We start from the raw sequence: 24,160 nt of genomic DNA, 5'->3' as shown, positions 1-24,160 counted from the left end.
GTGTGAGGAAAAATTTTTAAATGAGAGTTTTAAGTCAAAGTGATTTGAAATTCTGCCCCAGGCTAGTACAAATAAAGGCAAAAGATTACTATGTTGACCTCATATTATTAAGACATTCAAAACTCTCCCTCCTTGATACAAATGGTTTTATATCCCTTGGGAGGCAGGTGAAACTGGCCCTTTAAGTCCTACTTTGTATTCCAGAAAATGTGAGACAAACGCAAACAAATCTTGTTCAGCAGCTAAACAGAATTAACCTTACATTTCCAGAAAGACTGGAAATGCCCACGTGCCCACCACCGGTAACTAGCGTGCTTTTTTTGTTTCCTCTATGAGAAACATCTTCTCTATATTTATTTTTATTTCTAATCAGTCTCCAGGAGAATTTTTAGGACTCTGAATGATGAGTGAGAAAATATATCTCACCCAGATAAAGGGGCCTGGATTCTGGATCTTCTTCTTTATATAGGTTACATCATAATAGACTCGATGAGAGTGGTTTTATCAGCATGGCAACATAAACCTCAAAAAAAAAAAAAAAAAAAAACAACCCACTGCCTTTATAAAAACAAAAGCCTGCCAGCCCTGTATTTCTTTTTTTAAACTGATTCTCATTCCCCTCTAAGTCAAGATAAGGCTAGGAATGTTGTTTTGCCTTTCAGTTTCCGAGCGGCTACTATGTGCAGAAGCCCTGGCAGGTTTGAAATGTACAACAGCAGGGGCCTCCCTGGCAGAAGTCCCAGTGAAAAGATGCTAACCATGCCTAACATGTGTTAGGGGACAGTGACCTCATTTTCAGGGATGAACTGAGGTTACTTCCAAGCAAAATCCTTACAAACAAAGGCAGCCTTGTAGTGATTGGAAGGAATCTGTGGAGGCAGCCTCTTGTACTTGGGGTGGTTATGTTGGTGGTGATTACAAGTGTAGACAGCCTTTAGGAGCATTTTCCGTACTGGTTAAGCCCCCAGCCCCTTGTATTCCTCCCCCTCCCTCTTTATGGATGAAAAATGCTGGTTTATTTCCAATAACTAGGGAGCAAATAAAAGAGAACGGAGTCTTAATAACCACAGGTCTTCCCTAAATAAAAGGTTTCGAGTTTTTTCAAACACTTGCCATGCAAAAGACACACACACAGAATTTCCCTTTATTTAAGATCTCTATACCCACCTATAAACACATACCTAAAAGGGATCTGTTAGGTGACATGAATACCTCATGCCCTGTTCAGAGAGGGAAAAAAAACACAACTGTATCCCACAGACAGGTCTGAGGTTTTTACTGACAGGAGGCAGATTGTTGCATGAATGTCACAGTTGTTTTAAGTTGTACAGTCAGTTGCATTCTTTTGAAGTGGTCAGAAATTAGATCACTGGGTAAAATATCTATAAAATAGCAGCACATAATATCTTACTCTAAAAGTTGCTGGAAGCTTTGAATACGGGTACTATCTGAATGGTCATGATCCAGGATGTAAGCAGCGATTCTGTGAGTCCAGTGAGAAAGAAAAAAAAAAAAGTTATCCTTTGTCACTGGCTCCCATCTCATGTGATTGCAAGCACCATGGCACCATGTCTGATCTCAAAGTTTTAAGCTTAGAGGAGTATGACTGTCAAGTCACTTGACTTGTTTCCATTGAAAATTGTTTTACTCCAGATAAACACACTGGGTTTGGACTTGGAGAAGTTCTACAAAGCAACTCCATGTATATTTCAAAACTGTAATTGACACTAAAGTCACTACTTGAGGAGCAGTGCCATAGAGGATTTGGAGATCTTGATAAGCAGGCCCCCATACTGTGTAAGTCTCCTTCCTGATTGAGAATAATTTATAAACCTGTATTACCTTGTCCATCAAAAATTGCTGCTCATGCTACCAAGAAAAGCTTTGTATCTTTCATTTCATCCTGTGAAAGTTTGCTTTAAAAGATGAGGGGCAGGCAGAGAAGAGTGAGAGAAAGAGGAGAGGCAAATATGAAAACTAAAATTTACAAATTTAGCATTGAGAATTTAATCTTCTCTTACATGAAATTAAAAGTCAGTCAACAGACCTTCAAAAACACACTTCTCAGCACTCCTTTCTTTTCCATTCTACTTGCTGTTTGCCCTTTAAATCTCCATTTATCAATAGTGAAAGTCACTCAGTCGTGTCCAGCTCTTTGTGACCCCATGGACTACACAGTCCAGGGAATTCTCCAGGCCAGAATACTGGAGTGGATAACCTTTCCCTTCTCCAGGAGATCTTCCCAACCCAGGGATTGAACCCAGGTCTCCCACATTGCAGGCAGACTCTTTACCAGCTGAGCCACAAGGGAAGCCCATTTATCAATAGAGCCATGTTTATACAACAACCTAATTCAGCGGTGCTCACCTAATACATACCTAATTCAGCAGTGGTCACCTCTGTTTTTGTATTAGAATCACTTGAGTTGTGTTTATCAAAAGTCCCATCTCAGACCAGTTGAATCTCTGGGTGGGATCTGAGTAGTTTGATTGTTTCCCCTGGAGGTCCTTGAAGCACGGTGATTGACAACCATTGACCTACAGATCTTTTTGTCTCTATTTTCTCCCACACTTTAATCCACCATCAGTTAAATTGGGCTAAAATATAGATTTAATGATTCCTTTTCATTCTTCAAAACCCTTCATTGTCCCCTGGTATCTTTAGGGTGAAGTTAAATCAGATTTATCTGCCATTCCAAACCTTTTGTGACACTCTCCTTGAATGTTCTCCCCAGGGGACTTTTCTTTTCCGTAGAGACTGTCTATTAATCATTCTTCCAACCTTTCGTTTCTGAATCTCTAGCCTCTTCCTTCTTGTCCCCACTGACCAAGTGGACAAGAGTTCACTCTGTTGAACTCTTACCTCCTTCTCTTAGCTCTTTTCCCAGCTCTATCCAGGATGCAGAAATGGCTTTTCTCTATGAGCTTCTATGGACTTTATCATCTGCCACAGGTTCTTGTACTGTGAATTCTCCTTACATGTGCTGCCTGCAGGTCACTAAAAGCCATAACTGCATCTCAGGGTAGAGGCCAAGTAGTCATTACTCCTTGACTGCTGGATATTGATACCTTTATTGACTATGACTTCTTAAATACTGGTAATGGAATGAACAATGTAACATCCACTTTGAAGATGTGTTTTAATAGTTAGAAAACACTGATGACTTCAAGACCCAGACTTGTAGATTTCATTTCCAGTGCCACTTCACAGTGAGGTAAAGAATGTGGATTTAAGAAACAGGTTGATTTACTTTCTGGACATGTCTGCATAAATACACTGGTACTGCCATTCACATTTAAATTAGTGCATCCAATATGAGAAGTTTGGAAATTTGGTGATCTTCCTGGGCCATATTTTCTGATGTGTGACCAGAAACCAGGCAGTGTGGTCTGTTGGATCTGGTCACCTAGATAAGACGTTATTACTTATGGATATTTTTATTGGAAAAAGCTTTATTCTAATAAAGGTGTTTTAGAATCTTCTCAAGAAGTAGGAAGAATGGTCAATAGAAAGCCTTTTATTTTTTATATTAGAAATCTATTTTGAAGAGGCAAATATCATTTTAAAATATTTTAAATTAAAATATAGTTGATTTACAATGTTGTGTTAGTTTCAGGTATACAGCAAAGTGAATCAGTTATACATATATCCATTCTTTTCTAGATTCTTTTCCCATATGGGTTATTACAGAATATTGAGTAGAGTTCCCTGTGTGCAATACAGCAGGCCCTTATTAGTTATCTGTTTTATATATAGTAGTATGTAAATATCAATCCCAACCTCCCAATTTCTCTCTCCTCCCAATTTCACCTTTAGTAACCATAAAGAAAGTTTAGTTAACTGTACGTTTGTTTAGAATGTCTTTTTATATAGAAGAATTTATATTAGTAGTTCTTGGGTTAATTTTTTTAAGTGGTTAGCAGCCAGGAATCATAAAGTTATTCATATTTGTTGAACATTTGATTTTTACCTTAAGGCACGTAAATGTACATCCATTTGCCAAATGAGAGTTGTGAAGATGAGGACTTTTCTCTGAACAAAGATCCCCTTCTAGAGTTCATGTTGTCCTCCCATGACACCCGATCTTTTTCTGTGAGTCTCAGATTCAGTATCTTTAAAGGAAAGCTAGAAACTGAAGTAATCTGGGAAGTAATCTGACTATAAAATTTTTCCAATTTTTATTTTCATCACTTCTAGTCATCGTGTCCATATCTGACTCACCAGCAACACTTTTAGGAACATCAGGTCTTTCCAAAACATTTAATTTCATTTTCATAAAAATACTCTTTCTCTATATACTATTTCCCAGCTTAAATAATACCTAATTAAGTTGCTTAATTATAACATCCAGAACACCTAGCATAAACATGTTAGAGGGAAAAACACAGATGACTACTTGTAGGAACAAGTGAATGTGGGAAAGATCTCCCGTGTTTGGGCATCTGTCCTGTTGGCCAGAAGGAATGGTGATGGGCAAGGGAAGTTGGTTAAAGAACAATTTCTAGGATGTGACGTCACACAGACCTGAATTTGAATCCTCATTCTAATGCGATTTAGCTGTGGCATTTATGCAGCTTCTTGAGTTTCCTTCTTCTCTTTGAAAACACAGAATTATCAAATGTCGAGGATCATGAAATAAATTCATCTATGAACAGTACCTAGCCGAGTGCCTGTCTGCCTCTCCCATGACTCCAAAAAAATGTTGCTGCTGTTTCTTTCCCTCTTGACTTAGTGAATCTAAGTTCCTTTTTCCACTTTGATATCACTCTGGAACACTTAAGCATTACATACTAGGGTGTTAAGACCAGAGCTCTAAAACCAGGTGGATGTAAGTTCTAATCCTGGCTCTGCCAGTTTCTAAAAGAAAGTCCTGTGGAAAAGTTGCCTAACTTGACTTTTTTTTTTTTTTTTTTACTTTCCTTTCTTGTTTTATCATTGTTTTTTTAATAACCTGATTTTCTAGTCTGTAAAATGGGTGATAATGACACAGACCTCACAGGCCCCTGAGAATATGGCAATCAATGAACATACCTTTCATATTATCAGTTCAGTTCAGTTCAGTTGCCTAGTCGTGTCTGACTCTTTGCGACCCCATGAATCGCAGCATGCCAGGCCTCCCTGTCCATCACCAACTCCCGGAGTTTACTCACACTCATGTCCATCGAGTCGGTGATGCCATCCAGCCATCTCATCCTCTGTCGTCCCCTTCTCCTCCTGCCCTCAATCCCTCCCAGCATCAGGGTTTTTCCCAATGAGTCAACTCTTTGCATGAGGTGGCCAAGGTATTGGAGCTTCAGCTTCAGCATCAGTCCTTCCAGTGAACACCCAGGACTCATCTCCTTTAGGATGGACTGGTTGGATCTCCTTGCAGTCCAAGGGACTCTCAAGAGTCTTCTCCAACATCACAATTCAAAAGCATCAATTTTTCGGCGCTCAGCTTTCTTCACAGTCCAACTCTCACATCCATACATGACCACTGGAAAAACCATAGCCTTGACTAGACAGACCTTTGTTGGCAAAGTAATGTCTCTGCTTTTTAATATGCTATCTAGATTGGTCATAACTTTCTTTCCAAGGAGTGTCTTTTAATTTCCTGGCTGCAGTCACCATCTGCAGTGATTTTGGAGCCCCCCAAAATAAAGTCTGACACTGTTTCCACTGTCTCCCCATATATTTCCCATGAGGTGACGGGACCAGATGCCATGATCTTAGTTTTCTGAATGTTGAGCTTTAAGCCAACTTTTTCACTCTCCTCTTTCACTTTCATCAGGAGGCTCTTTAGTTCCTCTTCACTTTCTGCCATAGGGTGGTGTCATCTGCATATCTGAGATTATTGATATTTCTCCCGGCAATCTTGATTCCAGCTTGTGCTTCTTCCAGCCCAGCATTTCTCATGATGTACTCTGCATATTAGTTAAATAAGCAGGGTGACGATGTACAGCCTTGACATACTCCTTTTCCTATTTGGAACCAGTCTGTTTTTCCATGTCCAGTTCTAACTGTTGCTTCCTGACCTGCATAAAGGTTTCTCAAGAGGCAGGTCAGGTGGTCTGGTATTCCCATCTCTTTCAGAATTTTCCACAGTTAATTGTGATCCACACAGTCAAAGGCTTTGGCATAGTCAATAAAGCAGAAATAGGTGTTTTTCTGGAACTCTCTTGCTTTTTCAATGACCCAGTGGATGTTGGCAATTTGATCTCTGGTTCCTCTGCCTTTTCTAAAACCAGCTTGAACATCTGGAAGTTCACGGTTCACATATTACTGAAGCCTGGCTTGGAGAATTTTGAGCATTACTTTACTAGCTTGTGAGATGAGTGCATTTGTGTGGTAGTTTGAGCATTCTTTGGGATTGCCTTTCTTTGGGATTGGAATGAAAACTGACCTTTTACAGCCCTGTGGCCACTGCTGAGTTTTCCAAATTTGCTGGCATATTGAATGCAGCACTTTCACAGCATCATCTTTCAGGATTTGAAATCGCTCAACTGGAATTCCATATTATAAGTGCCCAGTAATTATTACTTATGTTACCATATTATTAGATACAGGACACTTAGATGCCTTGTGATTCATTAGGCACAACAAAATGTCGACTTGATCTGCATATTCTTTTTTTTAAATTCATTTTATTGAAGTATAATTGATTTACAATGTTGGTTTCTGGTATACAGCAGAGTGACTCAGATATATTATTTTTGATATTCCTTTCTATTATGGTTTATCACAGGATTCTGAATATAGTTCCCTGTGCTATATAGTAGGATCTTGTTGTTTATCCATCCTATATATGATAGTTTGCATCTGCTAATCCCAAACTCCCGATCCTTCCCTACCCCCTCCCCATTGGCAACCACGAGTCTACTCTGTGTGTCTGTGTTTCATAGGTAGGTTCATTTGTGTCATATTTTAGATTCTGAATACAGGTGATTTCATTCAGTATTTTTCTTCTTCTTTCTGACTTTACCTGAGGATTCTAACAGTTAGGGCAAAGACATTGCTCCATTGGTGATCCCAGCAGGCATATTACACATCAGGTTATGTGTAAAGTGAGTGAAGAAACCAAAATAAAGTCAGATCCACTCCTTCATCTTCTCTTGAATTTTGGAGGAGCTTCTAATTCTGTCAGTAGACTCTGGTGATATGAAAAGGGAGCAAGAGACTAAAGAGGATATGAAACAGACGCTTTTTTGTTCCCAATTAAGTTAGTGTGAATGTTTGCTTCTCAAGGAAAAATTAGGGCACTGGACACTCAAGGAATGAATATGTCTTTATTTAGCATTTCCTGACAGTCTATCATGTAGAACTCGGCTCTGAGCAGGACATAGACCTAAAAGAGAGAGAGTAGAGTCCATCTTGAGGAGATAGCTGGCACCTAAGCTGAACAGACCAAGTGCTCTGGAGAGAAAAGGGGTCATGTCTGGTGTTTATCAGGTAAAATAGCAAAGCTGCAGTGACATTTGAGCTGGACGTAGGATATAGTTGGTGTATCTCTTGTTGGGGGATGGAGAGTGAGGGGTGATGGTGAGCGTGACTGCCAGGCATGATGTTGTAGGTGAAGTCACAGTGCTGGGAGATTATGGGGCCAGTTGAGAAATAATAAGTCTTTGAGGGATGGGAATCAAGATTGCTGGGAGAAATATCAATAACCTCAGATATGCAGATGACACCACCCTATGGCAGAAAGTGAAGAGGAACTAAAAAGCCTCTTGATGAAAGTGAAAGAGGAGAGTGAAAAAGTTGGATTAAAGCTCAACATTCAGAAAACTAAGATCATGGCATCTGGTCCCGTCACCTCATGGGAAATATATGGGGAGACAGTGGAAACAGTGTCAGACTTTATTCTGGGGGGCTCCAAAATCACTACAGATGGTGATTGCAGCCAGGAAATTAAAAGACACTTACTCCTTAGAAGGCGAGTTATGACGAACCTAGATAGCATATTAAAAAGCAGAGACATTACTTTGCCAACAAAGGTCCATCTAGTCAAGGCTATGGTTTTTCCAGTGGTCATGTATGGATGTGAGAGTTGGACTGTGAAGAAAGCTGAGCGCCGAAAAATTGATGCTTTTGAACTGTGATGTTGAAGAAGACTCTTGAGAGTCCCTTGGACTGCAAGGAGATCCAACCAGTCCATCCTAAAGGAGATGAGTCCTGGGTGTTCATTGGAAGGACTGATGCTGAAGCTGAAGCTCCAATACCTTGGCCACCTCATGCAAAGAGTTGACTCATTGGGAAAGACCTTGATGCTGGGAGGGATTGAGGGCAGGAGGAGAAGGGGATGACAGAGGATGAGATGGCTGGATGGCATCACCGACTCGATGGACATGAGTTTGAGTAAACTCCGGGAGTTGGTGATGGACAGGGAGGCCTGGCATGCTGCGATTCATGGGGTCACAAAGAGTCGGACACGACTGAGCTACTGAACTGAACTGAACTGAAGCTGTCTAGATTACCTTCAAGATCAGTATTTGTATTTTAATCAAGGTGGAAGTATTTGGCCCAGGTTTTCAAGGGCCTTAGAGACTGCCATAGGAATTGATTGAATATTATGGTTTAAAAGCAGAAATATATTTTACAAATGAAGCACATCATCAAACATTAATATATAAAAGTAACAGATAAAAGTAGACCTACTTTGGCTGTCACTGAAAATAGGTATATGGAACTCTGCTTATTACTCAACCTTACTCTTTGTTTTCCTTTTTAAAAAAATATATATTGGAGTATTGTTGATTTATAATATTGTGTTAATTTCAGCTATACAGCAAAGTGATTGTGACGTTAATGTATGCCCATGTATTCATTCTTTTTCAGAATCTTTTTCAGATTCTTTACCCATATAGGTTATCATATATGGGTATCATGTAGAGTTCTCTTTGCTATACAGTAGTTCCTTGTTGATTTTCTGTTATATGTAGCAGTGTGTATATGTTAATCCTAAACTCCTAATTTATTCCTCCTACTCTCCTATCCCCTTTAGTAACCACGTTTTTTTTTTAAATCTGTGTCTGTTTCTTTTTTGTAAACAAGTTCATTTGTAAAAGTTAGATTCCACATATGAGTGATATACAATATTTGTCTTTCTCTGTCTGACTTACTACACTTAGAGTGATCATCTCTAGGTCCATCCATGTTGATGCAAATGGTATATCTTCTTTATCTGTTCATCTGTCAATGAACATTTAGGTTGATTCCATGTCCTGGATTTGTAGAAGTGCTGCAACAAACATCGAGGTGCATGTATTGTTTTTGAAGTATGATTCTTCTCTAGATATATGCCATGGAGTGGGATTCCTGAATGATATGGTCATTTTGTACATAGAATTCTTGAACCCTAGGGTTCCACAGCACCATGGGTTTTGAGAAAACAGTCTGGGCTTATAGAGTAGTTATGGTTTCAATTCTGCTTCTGTTAACCCAGATCCAAAAGAATTCTCAAAGATTAATTTCTGAGGACTGTGAGCTTACAATCAATAATCACAAACTACAGAAAGTGCAAAGTGGTACCAGTCACTTTGAAAAACAATTTGTCATTAACTAGTAAAATTGAATAAGCACATAACCAATGACCCAGCATTTATGATCCTAGATGTGTATACCTTTAGGGGTTCCAAGGTGGCGCTAATGGTAAAGAACCCATCTGTCAATGGAGGAGATCCCTGGGTCAGGAAGATTCCCCTGGAGGAAGGCATGGCAACCCACTCCAGTATTCTTGCCTGGAGATTCCCGTGAACTAGGAGCCTGGCAGGCTACTGTCCATGGGGTCACACAGAATTGGACACGACTGAAGCGACTTATCATGCATGCATGCGCATACCTTAAGATCTTGCCTGTGTGTACCAGGAGTAGGGTTAAATGAGAATGATTAAACTAGAACAGAGGATGTCTTCGGAGAGCTAGTCAAGGAAGGGTCCCTTGCAAATCTACAAAGCTGCCTGTAACTTTCATTCTTCAGCTGATTGGGTATGTGGGTATTTCTTTTATGATTTTTCTTTCACTTTTTTTTCTCTTGGCCGTGCTGCATAGCATGCAGGATCTTAGTTCCTTGACCAGGGATAGAACCCATGCCCCCACAGTGGAAGCATGGAGTCTTAACCACAGGACCACTAGCAAAGTTCCTGATAAGTACTTTTTAAAAGGAAAATAGAAACTATAAAAGTTCTCAGAGACAGAATATTTGATAGGATTCAAGTGTGAAACTTTCTCGGAGAGAGTTTCAGGGAAATGATGAAGAAGAAGAACAAAGTAATAAAAAATTCACACCTCTCATCACAAGAAAAAATTATAACTATGTATGGTGATAGATGTTATCTTACTATGGTGATCATTTCTCGATATATGTATCAAGTCATTGTACACCTGAAACTAATACAATGTTACATGTCAAATATTACCTCAATTAAAATTAAAAAAAGGACTGACACCAAAGTTGCATGCCTGAGTGGTTAGGATAATCTTGATATCTTAAAATTGAATTAAGGAGATCAAGGAAGTTTATTATTCACATCTCTGCCATGAATACCTAGTTGCAGTGACAGATACGTTACACATTCTTGGTAAATGTTTGTTGTGCTGTTGTGGTACAGAAATTGTGAGACATAGAAATGGAAATGTTTGGGTTAGATGCAGATAGGCACAACCAATGAGTATTAAGTGTAAAAAGAGTGGTAGAAATCATGATAGTGATGAAGAGCACAGGAAGGAAAGAAATGTGAGATCTGAAAATGGAAAAGTCCATTTTTCAGTGATGGGTTGAAACAGTGAGGAACAAAAAGGCTTGAACAAAGAAATGAGAGAGGCCAAAAGGAAGATGCTGACAAAAGAGAAAGTGATCGGTACTGTCCAATGGTTCAATATTAAGAGGAGAGAATTATAATTAAGTAATGGAATTGAAAGGTTGTTGGTGATTTTGTACAGAGAGATTTTATTGATTAGCAAGGGGATTAGCAAGAGAAGCCATATTGCCAAGGATTCAAAGATGAATTAGTATTAATTATATGGAAGTAGTCAGACTAGCCTAAACCAATCCATCAGAATGTTTGATGTTCACAGAATAATTATAAAATAGTAATCATTTATTGTTTCCTTTGCACTCAGCCTGTTAATTATTGTGCATGAACTAATTTCATTCTAATAGTAGATTATTTTATCCCCATTTGACAGCTGAGAAAACTGAGGCAAGCGTGTTTAAAATCTTGCCACAGGTAACACTGCTAGTAACTAGAGTTTTTGGGATACAGACCAATTAACTAGTCTACTGTGCTGAGAAATAGACATCCCTTGCAAAGAGTGCTAGGTATAAAAGTGGAGGAAAAGATTGTTTTGTTTTTGTTTGTGTGGGGTATTTTTGGAGGGGGAGCGGTTTAGGTTTAAGAAATACCTGATTATGTTGGTAGACAGAAAACAGGACACCAGGAGAAAAAAAGAACCTGAAGCTTACAGGAAGGATTATCTTCCCCTTCACCTGGTTCCCAGATAGGTGGGAAGGTGAAATAAAGGAAAAGAAGAGAGAACTGGTAGATCAGGTAGTAGTAGATGTCAGAGATTGCCCCCTAAGATTTAGTGGCAGTGAAGAAGAACTCTGTTATTATTCTCACTGCATCGTCAGTCTGCATGTCTTCTGGTGAGCCACTCTTAGACTGATCTTGAGCCTTAAAATAAACTCAGTGAAGGAATTGGGCTTGAAAGGGTACATACTTTAAAGTACCTATATAGTTCATTTGATGGATTGATGAATGGACAGACAGTTGTTTGATGGAAAATGAATGAAATAATGAACTAATGAGTTACTGGGCACAGACTAGTGACCAAATATTTATCGAGCCCTTTCTTAAAGTAGTGATTAACAGTCTAAACTCTGGAGTCAGACTGGATATGGGTATATATCCTTGCCACTCACAAGTTATATGTCACTGTGAAAGTCATTCATTCTCTCTGTAGCTCGGCATATATAAAGTGGAGCTACTACTAACAGTGCTTCCTTGCATTAGGACTTCTACACAAACCACCACAAGCTAACTGGTTGGCAACAAGAGAGTTGTTGGGGTACAGACCAATTAACTAGTCTACTGCGCTGAGAAATAGACATCCCTTGCAAAGAGTGCTAGATACAAAAGTGGAGGCCTCTCACAGTTCTGGAGGCCAGAGGTCCAGAATCCAGGTGTCCTCCATGCTACACCTTCTCCAAAGGCTCTAGGGAATAGTTCTTCTTTGCCTCTTCCAGCTTCTGGTGACTCCTGGCCTTCCTGGTCTTGTGGCAACATTACTCTAGTTTCTGCCTCCATCTTTATGTGGTCTCCCATATGTATCTCTGTGTCTTCTCTTTATTAAAAATTGAAATGTAGTTGATATACAGCATTATATTAGTTTCAGATGTACAACATAATGATTTGATATTTGTATATCTTCTCTTCTTATACGGACATCAATTATTGGATTTGGGGTTCATTCTAATCTAGTATGACCTCATCTTAAATAATTTTATCTGCAAAAGCCCTATTTCCAAATAAGGTCATGTTCTGAGTTTCACAGTGAACATGAATTTAGAGGGACATTATTCAACCCACTATACTATTCCATGGAAATATTATACGGATTAAGTTAATATAAGTACTTATACAATTGGGGTTTCCCTGGAGGCTCAGAGGGTGAAGAATCTGCCTTCAATGCAAGAGACGTGGGTTCAGTCTCTGGGTGGGGAAGATCCCCTGGAGGAGGGAATCTCCAGTATTCTTGCCTGGAAAATCCCATTGCCAGAGGAGTATGGGGTCACAAAGAGTTGGACACTAACACACACACACACACACTATACGCTTATACAATTAATACATATTATATTAAGTGTGACTAATGATATAATTCAGTGCCAATAATATAATTAAGTTAATCTAAGTGCTTGTAATAGTGTCTAGCACATTGAGTTATGAAGTGTTAGTTATTACTGAGATTAGTACTTGGGAAATTTTTTTTTAATCACTGCTTTCTGTTGAATAATATTCAGTACAGGTGAAAATTCTGAGTAAGTTTAATTCCTAACAGTGCTTGTCTGTCCTTGAAGCGATTTCCTTGTAAAACATACATGGTTCATATTTCTTATCTAGTAAAATTTTATGTAGACAAGACATCAAATAGTGGCAAAAGATACATACATTTTCCAAATTCCTCCTTCGGATTTTCATCATCTAGGAGGGGCGGGGGAGGAGAAAAAATGCTGACCAACTTGCTCATGCTCATTTTGTACCAACTAACTCTGATGACGATGGCCTCCTTAGTATGACTTTCCATGTGACAGCGCTTAGCCTCTCATGGGACCTAATCTCCTTCCAGAGTAATTTGTCTACAGTTGCCTTTAAAGAGACATTTTTTGGATAGAATGTTCTAGATTAAAAAATAGGTCATACATAGCCTGTGTTAAGAGTAACCCCTAGTTACTTGATGGAATGACAGCTAAGATGAAGGCAAGTGAGTCTTAACTGGTACCACATCTGTTTTGTTTCCCAGCATACAGCTGGATGTTGGCAGGGCTAGAACAAAGTCAACATGCAACTAATGCTTGTGGAAGAAAGACATTGCTGCGTGGCTTGCAGGTGGCTGAGACTAGAAGGAAGAACTTCTCAGTTCTTGTCTGTGCGCCATAATAACTGCATTTCCTAAGTTGTCATGTTTCTTGAGGGCAGTCTTTACTTCCCTCTTCTTGCTCTTTCTTCGTATTTTCCTCTCTTTCTCTTCCTGGACTTTTTCTTTGAAGTACAAGCAGTGGCTGGTTATTATTATTGGTGTGTTGGACATGTCTGCGTATAACAGAGAGCTGGGAGAAGTGAAAAAAAAGAAATTAATTCCTTTTTCTCTTCCCTTCTCTTTTTCCTGAAGTTCTCAGTTAATAAATTAGCCACCGCAGAGAATTATTTGATACCAGGGTATACTGGGTGAAATAGATATAGGGAGGGTATCCACCAGAGAATTCTTTATCCTTAGAGCAGATGTTCTTAAACATGAATCTGTGGGCCAACTTTGTGATCCTGAGCCTGAAATAGTGTGCAAATTGTGTTTGCATATGCATTTTTATACACATGCATGTTTATATTGCATGCATGTAGATTTATATTTATATTGCATGTATGCAGATTTGTGTATGCATATTTGATGTCTATGAAAATGTGTGTGTATGCAGATCTGAGGTACATAAGCATACTTGGTCTATGTATGTATATATGTGTGATTATTGAAAGAAAGCAACTGATTCATAACTTTTGTTAATCTCAAAAGAATCTGAACACCAAATAGGTTGGCAACCACTGAATTAGAATATTTTGTTTATACTGTCTGTATTTTGTTTTGCTTTAAAGTTTCTAGTGGGAAAATTCTGAGAAAATGTGAGAGAAAAATGGACAGTATAAAGAATCGCCAAACCTTTTTAGATCTAGAATCAATTCAGGGGCTTTCCTTGAATTCTGACATCTTTTTTTTAAACTTCCATAACTGCTGTTTTTGTGTATTCAAAGTCAGGGTTTGGTGTGCCGACTTAATTCACTGTTGTTATCTCTGGCCATTGAAATAATCCAGGCAGGCTGTGTCATTTGTTCCCAGGACAGCATCAGAGCCCTTCTGGGCAAATTCACTAATAAGTCACTGAGCAGGCACAAAGATGATGTTTTATGGTACAGTGACTCATCCTTGCATAGCTAATTTGTTTCCAACCGAACTTAAAAACCAAACAAAACTAACCTTCTCCAAGTACCAAATTGCTTTAAAGACCGAACTTTATGTTTCATTACGTTCCTGTAAACTTTAGTTTGTCCTTTGTCTGATTTGAACCAAATTTGTTGTTTTACTCTTACTTAATTCTCTGCCATGATTAAATTATCTGCATGCTTGACTCAAATCCCAATTTTACTTTAGCAATACCTACATGTGTTCCCAGACACCAAACTTATGGCTTAGCTTATGCTCTCTGCAGTTCAGCTTTGTATCATAGCAAATTCTCAATGTAAATAGCTCCTGTGTTGTTTTTGTTATTGTTAATAAAGCCTCCTGTATTGTTCCAGGAAATATTTTAATTAAACAGTTTGTGCTTAGTTGCTCAGTCATGTCTGACTCTTTGCAACCCCATGGACTGCAGCCCTCCAGGCTCCTCTGACCATGGGGATTCTCCAGGCAAGAATACTGGAGTGGGTTGCCATGCCCTCCTCAATTAATCAGTTATTTCCACACAGTTTACTTATTTGTTGATTCATCCATTCACAAATCATTTATAGGCACCTGCAATGTGCCAGGGATGCTTCCAGTTGTAGGGGAAGCAGAAGGATGAATGTCATACATATAGTCACTGCCTGGTGCTAGGACAAGGCATATGGCAATGCAAAATATGAAAGCCTTTTGAAACACACAATCTTTAAACAAATCAATTTACTATTTTTTTAGAGCAGTGGTTCTCATCTGGAGAGGTTTTAGCCTTCACCTTGGGAAACTTGGCTTCATGAAGACGTTTTTGGTTGTCTCAAATAGGAGATTCCACTGGTTCCTGATTGGTAGATGCTGGGAATGCTGGTGAACATGGACACTGGACAGGATTGTTCCTTACATCAAAAAATTATCTGGATCAAAATGCCAGTATTGCTGAGATTAAGAAACCCTAATTTAGAAGAAGCAGGACTCCTTCAGAGAGAGGCATACTAATGTGCATGGGAAGAGAGGACACCCTAGAGGCACTGCCCTTTCATTTAGGTCTTGAGCAAGTCAATTCTTAACTGAACTGACCCATACCAAAATTGGAGATTCTTCTGAGGGACGGAATTCTCTTCATCTCAAGTACATTTCCAGGGTCAAATTAGTGTTCCTCAAGGACTGGCATCTTAGTGACTTTCCATTTGTCTACCCCTTAGTACAGCTCTGCCTATTATTCAAGAGCTTACAATTTAGGGAAGACAAAGGACAGGTACACCAAAAACTATGATGCTGGGTGATAAATACCAAGAGGGCTCAATGAAATGAGTGCCTTGGGAGCACTGAGCAATTGGACTCTGCCTGGAGGCCTGGGAAGCCTTCACAGATGAGGTGGCAAGTGAATGGGAGTTTGAAGGAGGTAGTGGCCAAATGCCTGAAGGAAGACACTTGGCTCTTTAAAGCCACATCCTGCATGATTGCATTTATAACCAGTGATGTTTTCGGCAGCCCTTTCAAGAAAATCTCCTTCTGTAATTCCTTTACAAATTGTGCAGACTCAACTTGGCAGTTTTTCTTATCACTTTTTTTCTATTAAAAAATTTCAGTAGCAGATGATTTCAGCTCTGTAACTGTAGGTATTAGAATTTAGCAATAGTTTAGAGTTGGAAGCTTCCAATGAATGAATTATAGACTTGGCTTTTGATGTTCAAAAAAGGTGGACATATTTCTTTATTTGTACAGGTTAATGCTTCTAATAGAGTTGTCCACGGGTTGTGGACTTAGCTTTAAAATATATGGGAAGTATGCTTCACAAACTGCAGACGTTTATAAATGAATGCTTTTCAAATACAATCAATGTTCCAACACATGGCTATGACCTGCAGGAAAACTGAAGAGAACATCATTAACCGCAAATTCCTGTTAAACTAGTATAACAGCGTTAAATGTATTTATGAAGCTATTAATTGAAAAATTGACCATAGTTACATACAAAGGAATGAGGTAGATGTTACATTACTTTTTTAAAAATTATGAGTTTCAGATGTAGTATTGTAGTTCAGCATCTGTATAATTAAACTTATGATTAAAAAGAGCAGTGAGGTTTATTGTAATGTAACTACCAGAAAGTTTCAGGATTTTCCTTAACTCTTATGAAATTGTATGTGCCTACACATCCTGGGAAATTTTCTCTTTCAGTTTGGAATCACTTATGGCATCACAGAAGGAATAGTTTTATACACTTGAAACTAACTTTTGAAGAATTCGTTCTTTTCCTGGTGACTTCTTCAAGACCTTATATTAATGTGTTTTCATGTTAGAAATAAAATAGTTCAGTTGAAAAAAAATCTCGGTTTTACTTTTTTTTAAAATAGTTTGAACAATAATCTGGTAGTTAGAAGCAGGCATATTTGTTTCCTTTTTTTAACCAAATGTTTTTTCTTTTTTATTCAGTCTGATGCCAATGCGAGTTACTTAAGAGCAGCGCGAGCTGGACACTTAGAAAAAGCCCTTGACTACATAAAAAATGGAGTTGACATCAACATTTGCAATCAGGTTAGTTGTGGTGATTGTTGTTGTTATTTAAGTTTCCAGTTAAATTTTTTTAAATCTAGGCTTTAAAGTCCTCAAATCCTCTATTACCAAGTTATTACCAAGACTTTCTCTTTTTGCCAGTGTTTTCTATTAAATGTCACCAACCTGAATGATCAAGTTATTCTTCGCTTTGTTAGAGGAGCATTCAGAAATGTAGATATGTGTCCTTGAACAATTAATTCCTAAAATGAAGTACATAATGACGTCAGAACAACTGACCTAACTGCCACAAGTACTTTAATTCCTAATTCAGGCTCCTGCATTGCACACATGCAAATGGTTGTTGGTAGGGTGTTTTCTTCAGAATTCTTAGTGGACTGTTTACCGCTCTATTTTCAACCTGCTGAGTAAAGCTTTCCCTTCACTTAATCAGAATGGGTTGAACGCTCTCCATCTTGCTTCCAAAGAGGGCCATGTAGAAGTTGTTTCTGAACTGCTACAGAGAGAAGCCAATGTGGATGCAGCTACAAAGGTCAGTGTCACGCATTTCGTGCTTTTTGTTATCAGTTGCCCAATTCAATGAGAATTCAGGAAGAATCCGGGCATGCTTCTCATGAAATACTCATCAACATTGTTCTCCTGGGGAACCTACAGAGGGATTTAATATTTTGTAAAATGCTGAAAGCAGAGAGAAAGATGGGTGAACTGATGGCTCTTGTTTCTCGTTTCACAGAAAGGAAACACAGCGTTGCATATAGCATCTTTGGCAGGGCAAGCAGAGGTGGTAAAGGTCTTGGTTACAAATGGAGCCAATGTCAACGCCCAGTCCCAGGTAAACCTATATCTCAGATGCCAAGAAATGCTGTGATCGTGATTCACAAATAATGTTCTGGGTCAGGTGCTTGTTTGTTCTTGTGTCTTCTAAGAAAACAATATTTAAGAGCTATATCATCATTAAGGAAAAACCCAGGACAATGGGCAGGGCCAATGCAGCAAGGACTATGAAGAAGTACCCTTTGCCCTTAAAAGCAGCAAAAATTCATTCACCAAGCCACTTAGGTGGCCACTTAGGTCCTGTCCTTTTATTTCTATTTGCCAGCAACTTTTTTTGAAATGAATACACAGGCAGACCTTGGAGATATGTGGGTTCAATTCCTGGCCACCCTAAATAAAGCATTGTTGCAATAAAAAAAAAAAAAAAGTCTGCAAATAGTAAATGTTGGAGAGCATGTAGAGAAAAGGGAACACTCATACATTGTTGATGGGAATGTAAATTTGTGTACCACTATGGAAAACAGTATGGAGATTCCTTAAAAAACTAAAAGTAGAATGACCATATGATCCGGCAAGCCCACTCCTGAGTATATACCCAGAGAACACCATAATTCAAAAAGATACATGTACGCTAATGTTCATTCCAGCACTGTTTACAATAGCCAAGACATGAAAGCAACCTGAATGTCCATCCACAGAGGAAAGGATAAATAAGATGTGTATGCACATATATGCATACAATGGAATACTACTCAGTCAAAAATAATGAAATAATGCCATATGCAGCAACATGGACGGAACTAGAGATTATCATCCTAAGTGAGGTAAGTCAGAGAAAGACAAATACTATATATCACTTATATGTGAAATCTTCAAAAAAAGTGATACAAATGAACTTACAAAACAGAAACAGACTCAGACTTTAAAACAAACTTATGAAAACCAATGGAAAAAGGTGGGGAGCGGGGGGGGATACATTAGGAGTTCCCAGGTGACTCAGTTGGTAAAGAATCTGCCTGCCAATGCAGAAGACTCGGGTTCTGTCCCTGGGTTGGAAAGATCCCCTGGAGTAGGAAATGGCAATCCATTCCAGTATTCTTGCCTAGAGAATTTCATGGACAGAGGAACCGGGCAGGCTGCCATCAATGGGGTTGCAAAAAGTTGGACATGACTGAGCAACTGAGCATGCAGGAGAAAGCACTCCTATATATAAAATAGATATAAACAAGGACTACTGTATAGCACGGGGAACTCTTGTCAATATTGTGTAATAATCTATATAGCAAAAAAGTCTGAGCAAGTATGAACATATGTATATGCATAACTGAAATCATTTTACTATACACCTGAAACTAACATGACATTGTAAATCAACTATGCTTCAATATAAAATATAAATTTAAAAGAATTATGTTCATTGAATGGGCTTCCCAGGTGGCACTAATGGTAAAGAACCTGCTCGCCAATGCGTGAGACTTAAGAGACACAGGTTCTATGCCTCAGTCAGGAAAATCTCCTGGCAGAGGGCATGGCAACCCACTCCAGTTTCTTGCCTGGAGAATCTCATGGATAGAGGAGCCTGGCAGGTTATAGTCTATAGGATTGCAAAGAGTCAGACATGACTGAACCAACTTAGCACACACACATAAATATTCACTGAATAGGTATATTTTTCCAGATTATTTAGTTTCATATATATCCTCATTTGCAATCCTCTACGTGTGAAAGGAAGAGGTTTTTCAAAGTCAGCCATTTGTAAGACTGGTATGTATGGCTGGTAGTTATAAACACAAATGACTGGAAAATCTCTGTAATGTAGAGACTTATTCTATTTTATGATGTTAGCTAAAGTCCAGTATAGTCAATTCCTATTTACTAACTGAGGCATCATTGTTGCTCCCTGAAACAGATTAGGGAAAAAAAATAGCAGAAGAACTTTAAAATCCCCAAACATTGAAATTTCCAGATTGTTTGTAATGGATTTATACCGATCATTCATTCAGAAGATTCTCCTACAAGCTGTGAGAGTCCTGCATGAAGTTCTAACAAAAATACTAATAGGTTATCATTTGGTGGACTTTGAGTCCAAAAAAATTAAGTTCACTGTATTGGTCTAAAAATACAGGTCTTCATTATCCAAATTATTCATTATGTGAGTCCCCCAAAGATGTGAGCTTGTGTAGGAGAGCATACATCATCATAACACATAAATATCCACTAAGGACCTGACTATTTTTTTAAATTTTATTGAAGTATAGTTGACTTGCCATGTTGTGTTCATTTCTACTGTACAACAACATGACTCAGTTATACAGTTATATATATTCTTTTTCATATTCTTTTCTATTATGGTTTATCACAGGATATTGAATATAGTTCCCCGTGTTACACAGTAGTATCTTATTTATCTATTCTCTATATAATTATTCTCTGCTAATCCCAAACTCCCAATCTTTCCCCCTCACTTGGCAACCACAAGTCTGTTCTCTGTGTCTGTGACTCTGTTTCTGTTTCATAGATATGTACATTTGTATCATATTTTAGATTCCACATATAAATGATATCATATGGTGTTTGTCTTTCTCTTTCTGACTTACTTCCTTTAGTATGATAATCTCTAAGGACCTGACCATTTTAAGAACTGGTCTCTACTCAAACATTCCTTCCAGCTGAAGGCTGACATCTATCCTGGTTCATCAGTGTCTACCCCAGGGTGTTAGATTGAACAAACTGACTATAGAACAAAGCTGCAAGTTTTCCAGAAGATGTAGGATGTCATGAAGTCAGGAAAAATGATGCTAGAGGACTGCTGAGCACACAGCCAAGTTGTGAGGTCGTGGCTTTCTGCCAGGAGTAGACCGGACTGTGTGAAGAATCAGGATGATTTCCTGACAGATGTTTCCAACTTGAACGATTTGAGAAACAAAATGTTAAATGAAGGAAAAAATTAGTCTGAAAATAAAAAGTGAAGGCTGTCAACCCATCATATAGTTTTGTTGGAAATGAAAATCATACTTTCTCCTCCAGAATCATAGCTGGTTTAGTCTTCATTCATCCTGTGGACTCGTACATGGTGCAGTTATAACCTACGTTTTGTTAAATCATATAAATTCGCTTTTACAATTTCTAGTTTTCTCTTTCAAGATGAAGTCTCAATCTAACTTTTTTTCGTTATTTACCATGGCCTTTTGATCTCCACGTTAAGTGCACTTGATTTCCTCAGTTTTTTCCAGGACTGATTATCTTTGAGTAACAGGAGCCTCTTGTACTTTATGGGTCCACAGAATTGCAATGACTTTCCACCTTGTTACGTCAGCCATGTTGATGAACGCTCTGATGCCATTTAATATCAGTGTTGCAGAAAAGAAACTGAAAGGCTGCTGCTGAGCCATGAAAGAAGCCAGGACTCGTGGCCTCCAGAGGAGAGGAATTCAGTCCAGGGCCAGTGACGAGGCTTGATTGCTTAGAGCTTTTGTGTAATAAAATTTTATTGAAGTATAAAAGAGATAGAAAAGCTTCTGACATAGACATCAGAAGGGAAATGAAAGAGCCCCCCTGTGCTAGCCTTTAGCAGTATGTTATATACCTATAAGCAAGCTGTTAATTAGAGAAAGGATATGTCTCAAACCTCAGAGTGGCACCAGTCCCCTCACCCACAGCACGCATTTTGAGTAACATTGGCACAATGTAAGTCATCTCAGGCCATAAAACGATTGATGTGAATCATGAAAAAAGGCAGGTTTCCAAGTAAATATATAGTTTCATTAACATAGATTAGGAGAACAATGTATGAGTAAAACATACTGGTTTGTTGAGCCCTTATGGGTTCTGGGTCTTAAGTGGAACTGACTTGAAGAAAGACAGGGTCTAGGGTAAATACATAGTTCCTTAACATAGCTTAAGAAAAATATTTCCATAAGAAAAATGCGTTGGTTAGCTCCAGGTTTGAGAAAAGTTAAGTTCAGGTAGAACCAGGTGTCATCATGGCAACACAGAATTTTAAGAGAAACCTCCTTTTAATTTTGTATAGAGAAGGGAAAATAGTCTGACACTTGTTGTTTGTTTCCTCCTGCTGCTTAAGAGAGAGATAAAAAATGCCTGACACTTGCAGCCTGTTTCCTCTGTTTGGAGACCCCTGGCCTTCCTGCCTGTCTCAAAACTGTTCTTCCAACCACATGGTTCCTTGTGTAATTGGTCTAATCTTTAGTTCCCTGTGGTTGGACTTTTGTTACATGGTTTATGCCACGTGTTCTGATTCCCAATGAGAGCTCACTTAGAGTGATAATGTTTTTCCAGAAAGGAGCAATATAAAGTTGAATATTGACAAATATGAGAGAAACACAGACCAGCTGACCACAAGAGAAGCATTATGCTTTTCAACCAATTATTTTTAAATGCCTCTATGATTTTTTTTTTACTCAGGAAATAGCTAGTATTAAGCTCTGAGGTAGTGGGAAATGCTTTGGTCCATTTTCATTTTCTTCTTTTTTCCCCCAAGGGAGAGACAGTTAGCCTCCCCCATCTTGTAAACAATGTACACATTCTTGACTAATGTTCAGAGGAGGCATAGTTTTAAACCTTCTTTCCAATGTCTGGGAGAAACTGTAGTTAAAGTAAAATCCTAAGCAGAGTTGATTTCAATTTACGCACATTCTCTTCTGATGATGAAGTGCAGAAGAAGAACATGGGCTGTGAAATGCCCTGTTCCTTGCAGCTGTGCTTGGAATACCCAGCCACACACTTGACAGTAAAATCTGTCCCCCTTCCTCTAGACATCTGCCCCAAGAAACCTTCTGAACTGCATCATTCTATGGATGGAGTAAGTAATGAGATCACCACACAGCAGAATGGAGTTTTAAAGATAATTCCTGGTAGCAGCTTTTCAAAAGGAACTTTCATAAAGAACAACAAGCAGAAATACCATGAAGAGCAATGAAATTCCATTTAGGTGGCAGAACAACACAGGAATATTAATATTCAAGAACGACAGTATTCCTGTCCACGTGAAATTTTATCCTATAGACAATAATTAATTGCCAACGAGGAACAGTATCAAAAGAGCCCCTCACCTTCCTTAATATAAAATTCTCCTGGAAAATAAAAATAGCATTGGACAATATCAAGTTCTGATGAACTGAGACTCTATAAACTAGGAGTTTATACATTTTTTTAAAATAATTCTTGTCATTGCCTTGATCTTAGGTTTTAATAAGTAGTTAACTCTTTCTTATATTACTTAACATTCCAGGAAATCATTTAGGCCTACCCTGAGAAAGAAATGGGGTTAGATAACTAAATTGTTAACTTAACTAATAGTTTAAGTCCTTAGTACTTTATATAAAATACAATGATTAACAGTGTTTGCTCTTGAAAAATCCTAAACTGTCATGTCAAATGACATCCCTCATGCTTTTCTCTTTCTTTATTCCATAAGACACCAATCATATTTATAAAAAAGCAGTCTATTTCAAATAATATTTTAGCTATCAAAGTATTCTAAATGGACAGGTTTTCACAGTGGTTTTAACAAAGACAAAGCCCTTTAATTAAATCAGTGTTTCCTTGGTCTTTCTGTGTTTTTAATGTTTCCCATTGAGGAGGAGGTCAGATCCTGATGAAGCGAGACAGTGGGTATGGTCCAAATAGAGCCTTTCTGACCTTAAAACTAATAGCATATTTCTGATGTAAACAACCTTCAGAAAAATTAGTATCATATACGAACCAGTAAAAATTTATTACCAAGCCCTTAATATTTTAATTAAAAACAGTACTTTATGATATACAAAGGCTTAGTTAGAGGAAACTAGCATAGATAAGAAAATTTCAAGGATGAAATTTAAGCCCTTATTTTAGTTCATTTTAGTTCATTTTTATTTTATTTTAGTGGGTAGTAGGCAGCATGCCTCAGTACTATCTATAAAACTATAAGTCTGCAACTTTGCATACTTATGGTAACACCACAACATTTGTAATAACACTGCAGTGCCTTCAGAGCAGAGGGAATCGAAGCTATTAGATAAAGTCAGGAATCAAGAAGCATATTCAGTCTTGAGCTGTTCTGCTTTTTGAGAATTCAGTCTATTGTTGCTACAGAAAAGGAAATGTAAATTGGGCCACCCATATGTTCCTTTTTGGTCAGCTCTTTGTTTTGGAAATTTCCTAAGTTAGGAAATTAATATAAAACCAGTGATAT

The 24,160-nt window shown here is 38.3% G+C and overlaps 1 protein-coding gene across 7 annotated transcripts in view; it reads left to right on the top strand.

Annotated features, from left to right (window-relative positions):
- Positions 1-24,160, top strand: part of ANK3 (ankyrin 3) — a 720,826-nt gene that overhangs the window by 461,512 nt on the left and 235,154 nt on the right. For all 7 annotated transcript variants that reach the window (XM_061161588.1, XM_061161586.1, XM_061161587.1 and 4 more), the window contains exons 3-5: positions 17,113-17,214; positions 17,627-17,725; positions 17,927-18,025. In XM_061161588.1, coding sequence (XP_061017571.1) covers positions 17,113-17,214; positions 17,627-17,725; positions 17,927-18,025 — 300 coding nt within the window. The remainder of the gene's footprint in view (positions 1-17,112; positions 17,215-17,626; positions 17,726-17,926; positions 18,026-24,160) is intronic.

Source organism: Dama dama, chromosome 15 (assembly GCF_033118175.1).
Source record: "Dama dama isolate Ldn47 chromosome 15, ASM3311817v1, whole genome shotgun sequence".
Lineage (NCBI taxonomy): Eukaryota > Metazoa > Chordata > Mammalia > Artiodactyla > Cervidae > Dama > Dama dama.
This window is presented reverse-complemented; position numbering and strand designations above follow the sequence as displayed.